We start from the raw sequence: 15,550 nt of genomic DNA, 5'->3' as shown, positions 1-15,550 counted from the left end.
ATTGAAACATTCTGTATTGATAACAAGCTAATTTATTGAGGGAAATTGGAAAGTTTGGTGTCTGGTTCAGAGAGTGAGGGAGAAAGTTAACTGACTACAAAATTAAAAATGCAAATATATAGTAAATGAATTTTGAGGTGGATGCTGAACACAGCAAGACTTGCATAACTTCTGTCATTTTCTAAAGAATTTGATAGATCTCCTGTTTTGTCATCTTTGGGACTCCTCTTAATTATTAGTATTGTCATGCTAAAAAGGGAAAAATAAACAAAATATATGTAACTTTTCCAAGTTTATACATTATGAAATGCAAAGCCTACTTACGTAGTACAAGTCCATATTTTCAAAATTCAAAATGCTAGTTTTACATCCTTTCTTTTTGGCTTCATGTTAATAATGGAAGTTGTATTACATTGCTTGTAAGTCATGATAGTGTTATGGTTAGTTTTATATTTGTTATATTTTATGCTAAATTGTTATAATATTGCACATTAGTTTTCATTTGAACATAGACTGATATATTTAACTTTGAGGAATAAAACCTACAACCTAATCAGATGAATTACTTAATTAAAAAAAACTTTCCATTTTTCCCCAGCGTTCTTTTATACCAGCGATTCTATCTTTTGTATGCATAAATGGTATTTAGAAAGCTGGTTAAAATATATATTACTGAAAACCACTCTTTTAGGTCTAATTTAACATGTGTTCAAGGAATTTGCATTAAAAAATAGTCCCACATTATTTCTGATTTAAGTGAATTGGAGACAATCCCAAGAATTGAATTTATATCTCTATAGCCACAGGTATAGTCAGTGTATCTCTTACTGAGTTTGAATCTTTCTTGCTCCACTAATTCACGTCCATAGGACATAGACAAATTGCTTTACATTCCTCTTAGGAAATGGGGATAAAACTAGTACCTGTATAATAAAGCCTTAGCAAAAATAACCTCCTTTAAACAACAACAACAACAAAGGGATACAAGGAAACTTTTGAAAGTGATAGAAATGTTAGTTTATTACCTTGACTGTGGTGATAACACAAGTATATACACATATATGAACTCACCAAATTGTACAGACTATATAGATTAATTAGATGCAGTATATTTGTAGACAGTTTCACCTCCGTATAACTGGGGGGAAGAGAAACTAAGCATATTCCTTCAGTGTTTAGTGTTGAGACATTCCTGTGGGTAGTCTAGCAATCCAGAATAAAGGTAGATATTTCTAGAGCAATAATACTGGCTAAAAAAAGTTGGTCATAATAGGATTTTGTAATATCACAAGATCAGTTTAATATATAACATATATAATGCATATAGTAAAAGACTAATTGGTACACCAGTAGGCCCAGGATTATTTTAAAATAATTTGTGAATCCCTGTACCTTTTAATTAGTTTTGCTGTGAATCTCTAATTGCTCTAAAAAATAAAAGTCTAATTTGAGGTGATGAATATCTTAATTAGCTTGATTTAGTTATCCTATATTATATTAAAAATCATAGCATTTTTGTACCCCATAAATAAACACAACTGTAATTTGCCAACATATAAGAAAAAATAGTATACCATAAATAAAGTGTATTTGATGAGGAAATTTAAAAAGGAGTGAAGATTGAATTAAATATGTGTAAAACATAGACGGGTTCCTGGCATACTGCAATGAATATTACTGATGATGTTGATACTGTCAGTCAGATAGAAAACACATAATCTCCATCTCTTGGGATACAGTTCTATAACATTTTTTCTGCCTTCTTGATTAATTGCAGTGAAGTTCCTTAAAGTCTGCCTGTATTTTGTTGTTTAGCACATGCAGCTAAAGCATAGATTTGTTGGGGAATTCTTCAGGATTTAAGGTGTGAGTTAATGCTTTCCTAATTTTTACTTGTCAAGTTTTACAATAAATGCCTTAATTCATTTATTCAGTAGATACATTGTAAATATCATGAGTGTCTACATACATTATCATAAAAAGGATTTACAGTGTTTTGAACTTGCTTATTTGTTTTGTATTCATTATTTAATATTTTAAAGTGTTTGTATAAAGTCTTGAGGCAAGTGCTTGTGTCTACCCCTTTCCAATATTGAATGAATTCATGTTGATTCAATCATTTATTAATCCTTATCATTAGTTATATAAATATTTAGCAAATATGTACTATAATCCTTCCACCTGTAGTATGCATATATAATAGGTTAAATATACTTGTTGAATGAATTGTGAGTAAATCAGTTTTTTCTTTACTACATTGTGTTTCACTTTTTTGGGGACAAGATACTCAAGCGTTTTTATGTCATGGTTTCAACAACACATATACAATGTTAAAATATGTATTTTTGTTATGTGTTTTTGCTTTAAGAGATATATTTGAATCACATATTTTATATTAGTGCTGTGTTTTCCAGAAAATATATCTGTTTAGTTCTGATAATGGAAAAAATTCGTACACAAAAAACACAGAATTGTAATACACACAGTCTGTTTACTAACCAACTAGTAAATTATGTGGTGATTGCAAAAGGCAGTGAGCTGTGGATTCCTCAGCTCTTTAGTGGCATTGGGTCTATTTAATATATTTGAGTATCTTCAACTGGACATTGAATATGTATAGCAGAGAGTAACAACTCTTAAAATCTTTGTGCAGGATACTGTTAATCCCCCCACCTCTGCCTTTTTTACTTAAGAGAACCAGAACCTTAAATAACAGTCGAGTCTTCTCACTGCAGATCACTATCAATAGAAATTATTAATTGGGGGATTTATGCAGTCATACTTTTGTATTATATATTTATATAGGTGTATAATAAATATATGGCTAAAAAGACATAGGAGTCTAATATGAATCTGTTACCTGATATCCCTAGCTTTATTAATATTATTTTTTAAAAGTTCAATTAATATTAAAAAGAGAAACCATACTTTTTAAAACATTTCCTCAAGGGCTTTAAAGATATAAATCACATTTATCATGGGAAATATTATATATATATATATATATATATATATATATTTTACTATAGGGGAGTTAATAATCCTTTCTAGTTTTACATAATCTTTTTAAAAGGATTATAATAGAAAAATTATGGCATTGGGTTAACTGATGTTTTTTCTTGTTCCCATAATGAAAAAATGGAGAAGATTCAATGTAACAGATTTAACAGTGCCCTGCAGTTATTGCTTAAGCACTCCTGGATCCTTTTGATGCAGCATGACTGCCCTCTTCAGGCTGTATGTGAATATATTAGAAAGCCCTAAATTCATCAGGATAGACCATTAATGTTCCTGTGAACTGCTAACAGAATATTTTTCACTGTATTTTTCGTTTAGCAGTGTTGGAAATGTAGTTATTTGAGTTAAGTGTGTGAAGCACTTGTGATTTTTCAGTTTTCAATTTAAAATGACACTGAGGTCTGAAGTGTGCTAATAAGCACTAGTAATGTCTCACTTCGTGTTATTAGTTCATAGTGACATAAACATATGCAAGAAACACTGAATTTCTTAATCCATCTCTTGTTAGATTTCCTCTATCCCCTATTAAACTTTAAAAAATCGGAATGGAGGAGCATAAGGGATAATGGAGTAAGAATGGATAGGGGATAGTCTTTACTGGGAATTGGAACACACATTTTCTACTAAATCTTTTGTACTTTGAACACATATCATTAATATTAAATTACATTTTCTCAGGCTCATGAAATCATTTTTAATGACTCAGGTTTGCTTGCTTCTCTTATTGGTAATTAATTATACTCAATGGAAGAAAGCCCCCCCATTTACTTTGTTGCTATTAAATTTTCACTATATTTTATTTTAGTTGAAAAAATGTAATTCACTTTGCCTCCTATAAAATTCTTTATTCAAGCTGGAGATATTCCTAGAAGATTTTATTGGATGAAATTTTGATCCTCTAGATTCCAAAGGAGAGTATGTACGAAATAGATCACATCTTTATATAATACTTTATATAACCTTCTACATGTTCCTAACTAGGCCTTTGTAATAATTTTTAATTTAATTTAATTTATTTACTTCTCCTTTAATTTATTATATACATGGTTGCAAGGTATAATGCTTTTAAAAATAGTACTTTGTATAATTTACTTCTTTTAAAAACATGAAGTTGTTCACTGTTTATGGAATAAAGTCTTGGTCTTATTTAACATTTACAGTCTTACTTTCTAACATGAAGTTTATTCTGAACACATTAAGAAACATTTCAGAGTGAGTTATTTTTATTAATACTGTTTCTGTTACCTTACACTGTTCTTTCCCTGTTCTTTCTTTCTTATTGTACTTTTACCTTTAAGATAAACTTAGATTATTTCTCAGATTTTTTTTTCACTTTAACTCTTAGCTTCAGTCTACCATTATCCCATCTTCCTTTTTATGATAAAAGAGCACCTACAAATGTTCATTCTGTTTTGTATAGATATGCCTTATTACATATTACAGTATATGTCTTTTCCTTCCTTGCACAACCTTCATAAAAGTAGAGGTTTTGATTATAGCATACTATGAAATGCTGCATATAAATATTATTGATGATTAAGATTGGAATTTCATATTTGCATGTGAAAATGGTATTACTAACTCGATAGCACCTAATGATTTACTCATTATAGCTTTTGGATCATGATCACTATTCTTTTGCCACAGCATATATCTGCAATAGTATAGGGATTTAGAATTATTCTTTCCCTGCAAGATGCTAAGTAATGTGACATAAATCTAAGTCAGGCTTTACTCAGACTTTTTATATTTGAGAATTTTTAATGTGTTAAATTTAGTTTTAGGACATTTATGATACAATGGTGAGGAAAGTGATTATTTACCATCACTATTAGCAAAACTTCATTGATGCCTATTTTATTCAAGGTACTAGCCATTGGACAGTCAGTATGTATAAAACAAAACAGATATGTGCATAAAATAAATAGTACTATATACTAGCCATTGGACAGTCAGTATGTATAAAACAAAACAGATATGTGCATAAAATAAATAGTACTATATAGTAACTGAGAATTTCAGTCACTCACAACTAGTAGTGTAGGTAATTTGAAGTGACTTTACAGAAGAGGTAGTTTTTGAGTGAGCTTTGAAGGAAGGCAGGACATTCTAAGGAAAATTTTTAATACATGGATTAAGAATGGACATGGTATGTTCATGAAACAGACTTTTTGAGTGTGCCATGTTCATAGAGATGGATTATTCAAGTTGTGTCCAGAGTATAGGCGATCTTCTCTTTTGCCCATTGTCTTCCATATTACATAGGTAGTAGGAAAGTTTTTTAGGTTTTAGGAATAGAGAAAAATCTCTAATTTGGTTATTGAGAACTGAAGTCTGAAAAAGTGAAATCATAAAAAATATAGAGTTTGAAGGCAAAATAAATTCATCTTCTTTGACTCCTCATTACTCTTATCATGTTTTTTGTTTCTTCAGAGTACTTATAATTATCTGATGCTGGGTGTTTATTTGCATGCAGATTTGCAAGAATGTAAACTTGAGATTGATCAGAGATTTTGCTTTTATTCACTCCAGCATTATTACCAGGCAAATCATTTGAACTAATATGGATTTGTGGATGAATAAATGCATGAATGTACACTCACTAGATTTTTGTAGGTGTAGGCCAGATTATAACAATGTAAGGAAAAGAAATACAACATTATCCCTGTTTAAGGTTATACCATAAGATATTATATATAGATGTTGAAAAATCTAAAATAAGATTGTTTTCGCCCTGTTAATTTGTTCAGATTAAAGCATTTTGTAGAATATTATCACCAGAATGCTAGTTTTTGCTGATTTTCTATTTTCCTAAGTTTCATTTTAAAATTAAAATGTTTTTAATGAAACATTCTATTAGTGTAATTTTGTTTATATACTGTTTTCTTAATTAAAATGTTATCATTTTAGTATTGTTTAATAATAGTTTTGTTCTCTTTTAAGGCTTATTAATATGCCAGGTGTTGTCCATGCCAATTCACAGTGTGAAGTTATATATTCTGCTTTTGAAAATCAGTGATGAATTCCTACCAGTAATAGTCTATTCCATCTGACAAAAATAAAAACAGACTAGGACTCATGTTGGTTTTGATTTAGTTTTTATTGTAGGATTTTAAGAGGAACGGTGTAACACTCAGGGAGTGCATGAGCTGTTCAGTCTGCATGTATTCCACTAAGAAACAGAGCACATTCTCATTCATATGACAGCTTCATTGTACCAGCATCTTAAGTTCTTTTCTTCTTTAGACCTTCGTGCTTGCTATTCCTGATGTCTGAAATGTTCTAGCTCTTTTGAGTGAAGACTTTTTTCATTCTTAGGATTTCAGCTTTAGTGTCATCTCATCTAAGCAGACTTTTAAGACCATATCATCTAACTCCTCCATATTTTCTCTGTCATACTGTGTATTTTTTGTCAGCATATATCTCAACTTTTTAATATTTCTGTTTGTTCATTTAGATGTTTATTATGTGTCTTCCCTCTAAAACATCAAATTCATAAAAGCAGAGACCTTGGAGACTAGCTTACACCTTTCTTCTTCATGTTTATTAAATAGTTTTTGAGGGAATTAGCAGTGGTTTAATTCTTATTAAATTACCAACATTTTCAAAATCTGTGATCATTTTCATAGAAAATATTACAAAATCTATTCTGTATCTTTCTACCTACTAAGCACAATGCAGTCTTAAACTATTATTTACAATGACCAGTTTTTGTACTATGCTTTGGGAAAATGATGTCCTTAAGATGTTTACTTTATGCTAAATGATCTCATAGATTATGACCCTGCCCATATTCAGTTTTCTTAAATTTTTCTTTTAATCACAGCTGTACTGTATACTTCTTTTTAATTAAAAAAAGAAAAAGAAAGAAAAGTAAAAGGAACTAAAATGAAGAACTGCAGTCCTTGACTGTAAGACTCACCTTTTTATAAAACCTACAGAGATGATCATTGTTATTCCTTTATTCCTTTGTATTTTCTTCTTGTTTTTCTCCCCATGTCTCTAAATCTTTTTCTGCTGTTTTTTTCCTCCCCATGTCTCTAAATCTTTTTCTGCTGTTTTTTTCTTTTTTCTTTTTTTTTTTTTTTCATTTTGTTTTGTTTTGTTTTTTGGTACCAGGGGTTGAACCCAGTGGTGCTTAACCACTGAGCCACATTCCTAGCCCTTTTTATATTTTATTTTGAGACAGGGTCTCACTGAGTTGCTTAGTACCTTGCTTTTGCTGAGCTTGACTTTGAACGCTCAATTCTCCTGCCTCAGCCTCCCAAGCCACTGGGATTACAGGCAAAATCTTATTCTTAAAGCAGTATTTCAAATAGTGAACTTATCTTTACATTTCTTGCTGTGATAGGTTAAGGTTTAACTCCTCTCACCTCTTCTGATTTTTATTACATTTTATTTCTTGTTTTGATTAACATTGTCACAATAAATAGCATTCTTGTTATGTCTTGTCCATTAACTGTAGATGACATTTCTTGGTTTCCTAATTCTTGACATAAAGATCAGTAAGCACAACCTTCCCCACCACTTCTTCTCTTGTTCTTTTGCCTGCCAAATTCTGTCAACTATACTTCTATATTGTCATAGTTTATAGCATTTTAATTCTATACTTTACCACAGTCCCCTGTCTATAGAGAGATTTAACAAATTTGAAAGAAAATAAACAGCACTTATATTATTTGTTTCCACATAATAGCATTCCTTCAAAAATAGGAGTTTATATTTATGGTGACTTTTCTATAGGACAGTTGTTTATGATCCCTGCCCCACTCAAAAGACAGCATTCAGAATAATTAATCTTTTTCTTCACCATTTGATGGAAATTGTGCTACATTTTAATTTGTCTCTTCTCTTGACCTTGCCCCTTATGTTCATTGTTTACTGTTGCTTTTCCTTTTGTGGTAGCAAATGTTTCTGTCTTAGTAGTCAATATTACAACAATTTTTTATTTTAATTTTTGCCTAGAATCTGTTTTCTTCATCTTAATGTACAATTAAGTTCCTGCTCTAATTTGCAGTGGCGACTTTGTGGCTTCAGAGTGAGGTTACAGCTTTCTTATGCATCTTCTACCTTTCCTACCTCACCGCATTTTTAGTTGTCCTTTCTTCCCCTCTGATGATGTTTCTCTCATAGTCTCATATTTTCTTACTTTTTTATTCATATTAACTGTTCTCCTGATTATATCTTAGTGTAATTTCCTAAACAAATATGCAGGATGTTAATTTCAGATTCCATTTCAAGAAGATATTTATTTCAAATTTGATTGGCTCATTGTGAACTTTTAAGTAGAAAATATTCCCTTAGAATTCTGAAGGACTTGTTTTATCTGTCAGTATCTAGTGTTGCAAGTGATCAAACATCCAGTGTTAATGTTTGCCATTGTTAGGAATTTTTTGCTTGTATATTCTGTGGGTACAAAATGATGTTTTGTCACATTTTGCCTATCAGATTAAGATACTTAGGTTGCCTGTCATCTCAAACATTTATCATTTCTTTGGAATAATATTCAAAATTCTCTCCTCTAGCTATTTTGGACTGTGTGATACATTATTATTAACTATAATCATTCTGTGCAATGGAAAACCAACTTTCATCTCTCTTATCTAGCTATAATTGAAAATTATAAAAAAGTCTGTCCACATACCCCAGTCTCATCCTCTGCTCTCTGATAGTAGTTATTCTGCTAACAATTTATGTGGGCTCACCTTTTTTATGTTCTTCATATGAGTGAAATCATGTGTGGTTTTTGTTTTTCTATGCTTGCCTTTTTGCTCAACATTCATGGTTTCATTCATATGTAAATGACAGGACTGTGTCCTTTTGATGACCGACTAGTACTCCATTGTGTATATCTATTATATTTTCTTTACCTTTCATTCATTGATGGATAGTTGATTTCATATCCTGGCTATTTTGAATAGTGCTATAATACATATGGGAGAGCAGGAATGTATTTGATATACTTCATTCCCTTGGAATAAAACCCCACTAATGGGATAGCTGGGTCACATGATAGTTCTGTTTCTATTTTTTTAAGGCATTACCACACCATTTTCCATAGTGGCTTTACTAATTTATATTTCTACTAACAATGACTAAGAGGTCCACTTTCCCTAGGTACTCAACAATCACTTGGTTTATCTTCTTGATTATAGCCATCCTGTCTGGTGATATTTCAGGATGTGGTTTGGATTTACGTTCCTATATCCCTAGTGATGTAGAGCACTTTTGCCTATACTTGCTAGACATTTATATATCTTCTTTTGAAATATTCTACTCAATTTATTTGCCCATTTTTAAGTTGGATTATTTGCTCTTTTTTTTTTTTATTGCTGTTGAGTTGAGTTCCTTAGATAGTCTGGATGTTCATGCCTTGTCAGATAGTTTGCAAATATTTTTTCTCATTCTGTAGGTTGTGTCTTCACTGTGTTGATTGTTTCCTTTGCTGTGCAGAAGCTTTTCAGTTCTGTATAACCTCATTTGTCTTTGTTTTGTTTTGTTGCCTATGCATTTAGACTTGTTTTGAAATGGTTTAATTGTATCATATTTCCAGGTTACTTTCTTCCGTCTTCCCACTTATATTCTACCTGAATCTTTTTGTTCTGTGAATTTTTAAAAACTATCTTCTAATGTTGATGTTTAATTTGAGCTCTTTTACTTTGTTTCTTATATTCCTTTTCTTTCTTTCTTTCTTTCTTTTTTTCATCTTTCTTTCTTTTTTTGGTGAATATTGCTGGTTGGACAAATCTGTCTGCCTTGTGCCCTGAGCATCCTGCACATTCTTGCTGGGTTTGCCAAGAAAGGCCTAGTCTTTTGCCTGAGCAGTTTATGAGGGTTTTGTGTGTACTGATAAGCTTTCAGGAGTTAGATGTCTCAGACAACTAAAGCAGAGAGCACAGTCTTCATAACAGTCCTCCAAACACAGTGCTCCTCTCCTTCAATACAGGCAACTATGTGTGCAGGCATCCATGAAGGGCCTTTATGTTTCTCTTTGAGATTGGGGGGGGAACCAGTGCAAACAAATATTAAGTAATAGAGCCTTTTTTTTTTTTTTGTCTCTAACTCAACAGTATTATATCTTTCACCAGAATTCATGAAACAGTAACAGGTTATTAGCTTGTATGCAGTGTGAAATGTCAGACCCTACGTAGTTTCCAACAAAAAAAAATCTTCTTTTTCTTTTTCTAAGCATATTACATTTTTAAAAAATGTTTTGACCTTTGGCATCTGCTTTTGTTTTAACATTATGTAAAGTTTTCCTCAAATATCTGATGATTTTTTTTTTTTTTGATAGTGTGGTCATTAAACAATAGAAAGGCAAATATTCAAATTGATTGGGGAGGGCAAAAGTTTGTGTCTACTATTTATAGAAATAGTAGAAATTTAATTATAAGACACTTATTTTCAGATCCCATTTTTTATCTCCAGACTCTGCTGCTTGTGAATCTAGCAATTTCTCTCACATCTTATGTCCTGCAGTTGCCTCTGAGATTGTAGCTTTCTCCATCAAAACTGCTCCGCTAGTTGTTTTCCAAATATTTTAAAAAATTTCTTATCTGCTGATAATTTCAATCTATTTTGTTTGTGGGATTTCACTTTTGTCTTTACTTTTGGGGGTAGAGGAAGAGATAAACTCCTGAGAATAGTTAACTATATAGAAGAAGCATTTTTTAAAAAACTTCTTGCTTCTTGTTTCTATTACTGTGTTTATATTCTTCCAGCAATGCCATTTCTCTGTTTCTCCTCCCCCTAGATCTAATATGAAACATTATCATCTGGAAAATCAGCAAATGTTTTTAAAAAAATGTGTTGAATATAGGAATACATATTATTTTGGAAGAAGGTTTGTGGTACCTGGTTTAGGTACTAAGAGAAGTGTTGCTTAATTTTAGGTTTATTAAAAGCATTTTTACATAAATACATAAAGGTACACTATACCTATATTTATAGCTTTAAAACCTTACATTTTCTTAGGATTTGTTGTTCTGTTAAACTGAATTGAAAATATTTTTAAAAATTGCTCTGTCCCTTTAATTAAAAATTATTGGAAAATTCAATGTATGTGTATAACAAATGCCACAAAATGTTTTTATTCCCTTGAGCAAATGTTGGTAAATTTTAAAGGACTAGGCCAAACTTGTGGCCCAGGCAGTTTTTGTTAGAACTGTTCAACTTCGCCTTATAGCATATCCCTAACAAATGCTTCAGTCAGTTAGTGTGAGTGTGCTGCATTATAACTATTAATGGACAGTAAAATTTCAGTTGTATGTACTTTTCACGTCATAAAATATTTTCTTTTTTCACAAACATTATCTTGCATTCCATACAAGTATTATTCGCTTGCAGTTTGTACAAAAACTTGTCAGTTCTTGCCTTAGATTACTTGTTCTATTAGGAACTTTGTTATTTGAATATTGATATGTTTCTGTTTTGCCCCATTACCTTTTTAGGCAAGCTAATGAAGAATATCAAATATTGGCTAACTCCTGGCGCTATTCATCTGCTTTTTGTAACAAGCTGTTTTTCAGTATGGTGGACTATGATGAAGGAACTGATGTTTTTCAACAGGTAAAACAAGGGTTATATTTCATTTTGGTAATATATATAGTGGAGTTGGTTATAGTTGATACATTTTTGATTACAGGAAAAAGCTATGATTCATCAAATTAATAAATAAAATAAGTAGTTATAATACATTATGTGATTTGATTGAAGAAGTTCTAGTTAATATAATCTCTGTCATCTTACAGTTTAGCCATCGTGTGTAAACTCATTTTGAAGTTTGTATTGTGGAGCAAATGTGTGTGTGTGTGTGTTTTTTTCCAGCATACAGTGGCACTTTACATGCATTAATATTTTTGTATTTAATTACATGTGATTTAGGAAGTATTTTCCCCAAATTTATGATATTTTGCATAGAATTCAATAGAAGTTTTACTTAACCTTTATTTCTCCAATGTGGTAAATATAAAGATCTTTAATATAAAATATTATTTATTTAAAAGTGTTTTCTCTCTGTTATGGACTGAATTTTATCCCACCCCAAATTCATATGGTGAAGCCATAAATCACAACTTGGCTATATTCAGAGTAAGGTGATTGAGGAGGTAAGTGAGGTTAAAGAAAGTCATAAGGGTGAGTCCCTAATCCAGTAGGACTGTGCTCTCATAAGAGGAGGAGACACGAGTTGTGCATGTGAACAGAGAAAAAGGCCATGTGAAGACAGAGCAATAAGGTTGCTTTCTACATGTTAGCAAGAGAAGTTTTACCAGAAACCAAACCTGCTAGAACCTTGATTTTATACTTTCAGTCTTCATAAGTGTGAGAAAATAAACTTTGATTTCTTTTTTTTAGCCTCTTGATCTGTTGTAGCAGCAAAGTAGAAGAATGCACCCTCCTTTACAATCTTCTCTATAGACAAAATATTGGGTTTGGTATAAGGATGCTACTTGCCACTGATGTTGTCAAGGTTGTGTCACTGTCCTTGCTAACGCTGAGTGCTTATGTTTCTGCTTCTTCCCTGAGTGCTTCAGATGTATTCTTTCATTTGGATTCACAATGACCAATGACAGAGATTAAGTCTCCGTTTCACAGATGAGGAAAGTAATGTATATAGAGAGAGTTACTTACTCAAAGTTAGACTGTTAATATAATGTGTAGTTAGAATTTGAATTTATTTGCCAGCTCTCAGGTCTCCAGCTCTTAATCATGTTGTTTCCCTGCAGTTAATAATTTTTAAATATTTTTATGATTTGATCAGAGCCTTTCAAGTGCAGAACTTATTGCAATACCCAGCATCGATCAATTGCTTATCTTGGCCTATTTCATTTTTCTCAAATGTGACACTGGCATAATGCTCTACTCCAGGTCATGAAAAAGCATTTAGTTCTTATTTCTAATAGTAAATGGCATTTTGGCTTATTTGCTTCCAGATTTATTCATCATCGCCAGTTTCTAGTTGAAGAAAATAAATCCTTACTTTTCGCCTTTAGTACACTTTTCCCATTAGTAGTCTTCACTTATTTCTTCCCCATAAATTTATTTTGGTTGTTTTATTTCAGATGTCTATTTGTATTTAGAATGTTTCCTTATGTTCATCTATTCATCAACTATGTCTGAGAACTGCTCTGTAGGAGCAATAAATGGATAAGTAAAACATGCATAGTTCTTCCTAATAAGCAGCTTTCAGATTAGGGAGCTAATAATTTAACAATAAAATAATAAAGAAAAACATTAATATATAATTTCAATAAAGTAGTAAAGGAAAATTGTATAAGAACCAAATATTATTTCATGTAATTTATACGTTGCTATAGACTCTCAGGAGAATTGGTTTTAGAGATTATCAGATCGAAATGCTATCCATTACATACTTGAATAGTATCTACCATATTGGCAAATAGTTATTTGTATCCAATCTGACTACTAGAGCCAAGTCTTTACGTCCAAATGTGTATTCTGATTAGGTCTGTGTACTAAATGAATTAGCTTCATTGTTATCTTTGTTTATGTACATTCTTACCATATTGAATATATTGGAGCTTCACTTTCACAAATAAATAGGTTTTCATCTGTTTTTATTAAGACAAAAGTCTTTCTTGGTCGTGGGGAGCCATCCATGCTTAGCAGAATCAGGCTTGGCTGAGCCATGGGATACTGGCAGGAACTGGCAGTCAGGGGAGACTGTTTCAGACAGCCGAGGAGTAGGTGGTCCTGAACAGTTGACTCATTATCTGAGGAAATGCTAATTCTCTAAGCAAATGGCTTCCCCGACTCCTCCCCATCCTGTTTCTCATAGAAGAAGCCCTTCCTGGTCTTAGCCCCTTTACCTGTGGGCCTATAAATAAAGGTGAAGAGGTGAAGGTGGGGTTCTCCATCCTGTTGGGAGACCAGATCTGGTATGGACTGATCCATCACGCCCCCTTCCATTTGAAAAGAGTATTGGCTCTTGTGTTTATTGATTAGATAAGTCTATTAGTAATTAACTGATCACTGGCACCATTGTTCTCAGACTGAAACTCCTTTCCCTCATCCATGGGGGACTTGGAAACCCCCTACACTTGGTCTTTTTTTTTTTTTTTTTTTTTAAATAAACCTTTATTAGGAACTTCATGTTTCCCTTTGCTTCTAAATACTACATGAAACAAAATTATCAAAACATTGTACATCCCATCCTTATTCTCATTGTTGGGGAACCGTAGGATATGGATGAGGTCTAAAGCAACTGAAGAGAATGTGCTTGATCACAGTGGGAGAGAAATAACTCAGCTGTAGCTTTGTTGAAGAAATGTAGGCTGCATGTAGCTAGATGAACTTCTCAAGAAAAGAATCAAATATGAATTTTATATGAAAATTCTCAGTCTTTGAAATGTTGACAGTTAATTACACACACACACACACACACACACACACACACAATTTTTTTTTTTTTAAAGAGACTGAGGAAAAGCTATTCCTAGGATTGTGATGAATGCTGACTATAGGCTGTACTTGAGGAAAACTTTCCTCAGGTTAATTTTGATTCTGCAGAATTCTTAATATAGATCTGCATTGTCATTTCCAAAACTTAGCCCCTGGCATAGCAATAAAGGATTTCATTTTAAATGTGGAAATGCATAAAAGTTGTAGAAGTTAATGATTTTTATGAGGAATTTTATTCTGCAAAAGTGAGGAAATATGTACTTTGTTCCACTTGAGAACTGCTAAAGGATTTTAATGCTTTTATTTTCTTTCTCAGTGAGTCATATTTTGTTGAAATATTTCTTTAAATTGATATTTTAAAGCACTGTCAGCAGTAATTTGGTATCTCAAGATAAAACTAATAAGAGTACATAAACTTTTAATTTCTAACGTGTTGGGGAAACTTGAGAATGTTACTTCAGTTACATGTAGTTTTCATGAGAATGACTGAGGCTAAGTGTTTGATGATAGGCCAGTGGGTTAATGGATATAATGTGATAGAAGCAGCTACAAAACAGATCTGTGTTGTACCTTGCTTAGTGTGGCCTTGAAGAATTTCTACATTTTAATTCAAAGGAAGTCTTTGAATTACATGACTGAAAAAAAACAAAAAAACAAAATGTTAACCTTTAGTATAGATTTTTCTGTTCTAATAGAGGGAGAATGAGGGGACTTCCTTACTTTTAATATTATACTTAGATGTTGACTATAGCTCTCTCTTGTGCATCCATTGAGAAAAACACAAATGAATAACTTCTGGAGTAGGAGAAGTACAGGAAAGAAAGGAGCCAGTGACTCCATGCTTTTTTTTCAATTTAAGCAAAGTTACTAAATTTCCCTAATGAGCAAAGCTCACTGCAGGAAAATGGAATAAGGTAGACTCTTGATGTACAGTGTGTATGTGTGTGTGTGTGTTTGTGTGTGTGACATTTCTCATATAAATGTGATATTTAATCTGTGTCATGTTTGTAGCATATTGTAGGAATTTTTGTAATTCAATGTTATAGTGAACTAGCTTAAAATTTTAATAAGAAGCTATTTTTGAAAAAAAATTATGTGCAATTTGCAATTT

The 15,550-nt window shown here is 31.8% G+C and overlaps 1 protein-coding gene across 5 annotated transcripts in view; it reads left to right on the top strand.

Moving 5' to 3' along the window:
* Tusc3 (tumor suppressor candidate 3) overlaps nucleotides 1-15,550 on the top strand; it is a 339,326-nt gene that overhangs the window by 85,239 nt on the left and 238,537 nt on the right. For all 5 annotated transcript variants that reach the window (XM_047549084.1, XM_047549080.1, XM_047549085.1 and 2 more), the window contains exon 3: nucleotides 11,469-11,586. In XM_047549084.1, coding sequence (XP_047405040.1) covers nucleotides 11,469-11,586 — 118 coding nt within the window. The remainder of the gene's footprint in view (nucleotides 1-11,468; nucleotides 11,587-15,550) is intronic.

This window comes from Sciurus carolinensis, chromosome 4, assembly GCF_902686445.1.
Source record: "Sciurus carolinensis chromosome 4, mSciCar1.2, whole genome shotgun sequence".
Lineage (NCBI taxonomy): Eukaryota > Metazoa > Chordata > Mammalia > Rodentia > Sciuridae > Sciurus > Sciurus carolinensis.
The sequence above is the reverse complement of the archived record's forward strand: the minus strand, read 5'-3'. Positions and strand labels throughout refer to the sequence as shown.